Source organism: Coregonus lavaretus (assembly GCF_964263955.1).
Source record: "Coregonus lavaretus genome assembly, chromosome: 16".
NCBI classification, from domain to species: Eukaryota; Metazoa; Chordata; class Actinopteri; order Salmoniformes; family Salmonidae; genus Coregonus; species Coregonus lavaretus.
In genome coordinates this window covers 34,625,626-34,630,610 of record NC_140003.1, presented here as the reverse complement: position 1 = coordinate 34,630,610, position 4,985 = coordinate 34,625,626, and the positions used below count along the sequence as shown (strand labels likewise).

Below are 4,985 nucleotides of genomic sequence, written 5' to 3'. Positions count from 1 at the left end.
TTTTCCTGTATTTTTTAGAAGCATCCAGCTGCAGACAGTGAGCGCTGAGGTCGCCCGGTCTGTGAATGTCTCAGATGGTGTTTTTGCTTCTCAGTTGGTATGTGCGCATGCAGTGTTCTAACGCCATGGACCAAGGCTATATACAGGTCCAATAAGACTGGCCAACCAGGAATAGGGCCATTCCGCCCCTGGCTGAAACCCTCATATTAAACACCAGTGGTATTCACTAAGTTGCTAGGTTATATTTAAGATAATCTTTTACAGCTTTGTCATTATATTTTCTATTCTAAAATCATCGTATTGTATTATTTTATATATTTTACATGCGATAAGGCCACACAGAGGGCCAGAGATAATTACAGACACCTGTGATAATCTGGGTGGAAAAATGCCACTAGATGTCATGTTATAAATTACATAAAATCCTTGACAGTTACCAAACGTCAACTTTGTACGTTACCAGAAATATACCCTCCCTTTGCAACCCTATCTGCACCTATAGCGAACACACCCACAACACATGTAAACACACTGATCTATAATCAGCTCAATTTCTTTTCAACACTCAACACATATAGTTTGGGAGTCCACGAGGACCTGAGGAGTCGAACAAAATCAATTGAGATTCTCCTGGGGAGAGAGAGATATGACAGACTTCTTGATTGATTGACTGACAGACGATTAGCGTGATTGCTGATTGACAGGCAGCTGTGTGAGAGGGTGTGTTTGGTCCAGAGAGTATTACAAGAGCAGCAGTCTCAGCCCTGTCAGTCTCAGCTAGTTTCCCTCCAAGTCACCTTGAACCTTAGCTCATCACAAGCAGAACACCATGCCACACAAAATGGGTGAGTCATTTGTAAGAGTCCTAAACGCTTTTGTGTGTTCCAGATTAGATGCCATTTTCACTTTGTCTTTATGCTAGAAGAAATTAGTTTATTTCATTGAGTAACAAAAGCATTATCTTCAATACTTTGATGTGGCTTATCTGATCTGGTTGCAGCCGAGAAGGTTCTGATCGTGTACGCCCACCAGAGTACTGGGTCATTTAACGCTGCAGCTAAAGATGCAGCTGTGACAGCTCTGACTGTTCAGGGCTGTAAGGTGGAGGTGTCTGACCTCTACGCCATGAAGTTTAAAGCCTCTGCTACTGTTGATGACATCACTGGTAACAGTCTGAATCATGCGTTACTTAATTACAGTAGTGAATGATAAGTGTGTAAGCTTGAGTGCCTATTAAATGCTTAAGGTCACAACAATTTTCTGTTGGCAAGAGCTTTTTCTTTTCTACCTCAACTTGCTTAGTCTCAGTCTGTTATGATTTATCAGGGGAGGTGAAGGATGCTGAGCACTTCCAGTATGGAGAGGAGACCATGCTGGCATGGAAGGAGGGCCGACTCTCTGCTGATATCACTGAGGAACACCGCAAACTCTCTGAAGCGGAGCTTGTCATATTCCAGGTGATCTCCTGAAGTACTGTTAAATGTCTTAGGCTTACGTTGATGAAGCCAATTTTCCTAACCTAATTTTAAGTGTAGAGCCTTTAGTGCTTTTTGGATGGTGGCTGAAATGCACCCATTCCAGGTACTGGTTTTTGACTAGTGTCTCATCTCTCAGTTTCCTATGTACTGGTTCACTGTTCCTGCCATCATGAAGGGCTGGATGGACCGGGTGCTCACACTGGGATTTGCCTACACCTCAGAAAAGAGGTACAGCCAGGGCATCTTCAAGGTAGGGGATGCATGTAGAGCCTATGTAGATTTCATTTTCAACCAGCCATGATCAAGAAATGACTCAGATTTTGCTCTTACTGTTGCATCAGCTGTTGTACAATGACTTTACTGCAATGGGCCTTTTAATAACACCACAAATGGTTGGTTTACATGCTCCTTAAAGGTTCCTCCCATTCTGTGGTCCATTCATATCAATGTCTCCTCACCTTGTTTCCCTCCAGGACAAGAAAGCCATGCTGTCCTTCACCACTGGATCCCAGGAGTCTATGTTCAGTGCCAATGGTATCAATGGAGACATGAATGTCACCCTGTGGCCACTGCAGGTATGTTAGGCTTGGCTGACACTACCAGCATGTAGACTGCTGTACTGCAACGTGCTTTTGCTTTCTATATGTTATCTCCACTGGATGTCTGCTTTTATTATAAGCATTTGACTTCCAGGTTGGAAAGTGCTAATTTTAACGATTGGAGGACTGCTTCAGTTGGACAAATCAATTCATGTTTTATATACTTTAGCATGGTTATTGAATAAGTTAATTCCCTCTCTTTAGAACGGCATCCTGCACTACTGTGGTTTCCAGGTTCTGGCTCCTCAGATCTTCTGGGCTCCACCCCACATCCCCGCTGAGGCTCGGGACAGCATGCTGAAGGCATGGCGCACACGGCTGCAAGGGCTTCTGGGAGAAGTACCGCTTACTTTCACACCCTCTGACAGCTTTGATGGTGGGAGGGGCTTCCAGCTCAAAGAGGATGTCCAGGAGAAGCACTCAGCCAATGCGTTTGGCCTGTCCGTCGGAATCCACCTGGGCAAGCCTCTCCCACCCAACAGCCAGATCAAAGCTGGGGTGTGAAGGATACTGGAGGACTGTCATCCTACACATGCTGCTTATGCTCTAAATAACAAATAAAGATTGGCTTCCTTAAACTGAACGGTGTTCACTTTAATACCACACTTGTTATTCAATGCTTTAACCTAGGTGTCATAGTTGGTCAACTGACTAATTAACTCGTCTGCAGTCTTCCAAATTTTCTGATGGCATTCAAGTGTTTAGTTCACTAATCTTGTATGGTAGCCACTGGGTTGAGGCTCACTACTTTACAAAAGCAGCTTCATAACACTCAGTTCCATACTCTCCCCACGCAGACATGCTGTGACCTGTATGCTCTCACTGACGGACTGGGTATGGGGTGGCTTGACCCCTTTCCCACATGCCGCTTTGGTTTGGGTCAACCGGCGGGGTCTGTCCCCTTCCACTCAAAGCCCTCAGCTTCCATACAGCGGGAAGAAATTGATCCGTTTAGGAGAAGGCTTACCATAGGCAAGGTCGCAGAGGACTTTCTTTACATTCAGCGCTAAGTTATTGCATTGTGCTATGAATACACTGCTTGTTACTCCAGATTAGGATTTCTGCAACTGTTTAGTGACACTGTACCTCTAGGATCGGTTTGGAGTCAGGGGAGCTCCCTTGTTTTGGTGGGAAGCACTTAATTCCACAGCGGAGGCACACTGGGAACATGGTCTGAGCCCTTGGGTTCATCTGGGACTGCTGTTCCTAGACACAGGAAGCACAACTAGGGGCGAGCTCAAGCTTTTTGCAGTGTTTGTGCGAGTGTTTGCCATAGGGCCAGGAGTTTACCCTGAATGGGTAATTGAGGTTTGTGGCATGTAACCTGTGTCAAGGGTGGGTATATTTGAGCATGTATAGGCTCTGAATCAGCCATGCTTGTCAGAAATAGTTGCAAGGTTTTGGCCAGGGTATGTTTGTCTGGAGGGAGATCACCAGTCCTGTCCCACCCTGCTCTGCTATGGTTCTCATCTCCCACACACTGACAGGAAGGCTATTCTCCACAATCAATGGGAGGAAGTGGGTACTCGTGCCAGGATCGGCTGCTCTGGATATCTCGGAGGTAAAACACGCACATCCATTCAGAAAAACCTTTCTGGCACAGCGTTTGAAGCCTAAATGACTGGTGTTAATCACGCAAACCAACAGTTTTTAAAGGCACTGGTTGTAAATATCCAATAGAAGGCAATAGCAACTCAGTCGTTAAGGGGAAAAGTAAGAACACAAACTTAACAGACATTACATTAGACCCCTTACAATGAGACAAAACAGTGAATTAAATGGATATGACACTTACGAGCAGTAACTATTTCCAGTTTGAAGGACTTGGAATAATATTACATAGAATTTTTACAATCAATAGACTGCATATTTGTTTTGACGAGGCAGTAAATTAGTTTCTCTGTCTGGGCACGACGTGACCTTAACGAGAAGTCAGTCATAAACAATTATGACCAAAAACAGGATACCAGTTATTCTTTTTTCGTTGCAAGGATGCAGTCTGGCCACGACCAGATTCAAACCGTTTGAGCCCCTTCCTTCCATCCACCATATGGCCGGACCAATCAGTGTCCTCTGATAATCTGTGGGGCTGGTTTAGTTGATGACGACAATGAAGAGCACCTGTACTGGGTGAAGAAGTCGAAAATCATAACAATGGCTGCTCTTGAGGTTGGTGTTGATGCTGCTATAGCAGCAGTTATATCAGAACTGGAGGTCACAACTTAATTGAAGGAACAGCGAATAACTGCATTAAATGCTTTTCTCTGGGAGAAAACGTTTTCGCTCTTCTCCTGACTGGGTTTAGCCAAGAGCTTGCTTTACCAGCTAGCTCCACCGGTAGTCAATAAGGCAGTGTACGGATACTTACAGAAAGACGCCAACCACTAGGTAAGAACGCAGTAATAACCTGTTAATAGATAATACGTAGCTGCTAAATACTGATATAAAGTTCAATGGATTTTCCTGGTTATGTAGAAACAATTATTAGTTACCAGAAGAACTATCAATAATAGAGGTTAGCTAGCTGTTAAAAGGGTGTGTAGCTTAGTGGGTAAGAGCGTTGTGCCAGTAACCGAAAGGTCGCTGGTTCTAATCCCTGAGCCGACTAGGTGAAAAATCTGTCGATGTGCCCTTAAGAAAGGCACTTAACCCTAATTGCTCATGTAAGTCGCTCTGGATAAGAGCGTCTGCTAAATGACTAAAATGTAAATGTAAAATGTGTGTGTGTCGGTAGCTTCCCTCTCGCATGCGCTTGCTAACTTCACTTTCCCCCACGTTAGCTAGGTATTTGTGTAATATAGAGAGGCTCGCCAGTCGTCATTTCATGTAATTGCTTTACATTCACTCAATGCTGCACGTATTTAATCTCATCCAGGTAAATTGGTCCACAAGTGTTGTAATGGCGAAG

General features: G+C 44.4%; 1 protein-coding gene across 1 annotated transcript; it reads left to right on the top strand.

Annotated features, from left to right (window-relative positions):
- Nucleotides 1–841: 841 nt before the first annotated feature.
- LOC311143809 (NAD(P)H dehydrogenase [quinone] 1-like) lies at nt 842–2,581 on the top strand (the record flags this gene model as incomplete). Its single annotated transcript, XM_084179687.1, has 6 exons — nt 842–845; nt 1,001–1,165; nt 1,327–1,457; nt 1,615–1,728; nt 1,952–2,053; nt 2,282–2,581. 6 exons carry the CDS (start codon nt 842–844, stop codon nt 2,579–2,581), a joined length of 816 nt encoding a protein of 271 aa, XP_084035813.1.
- Nucleotides 2,582–4,985: the final 2,404 nt, after the last annotated feature.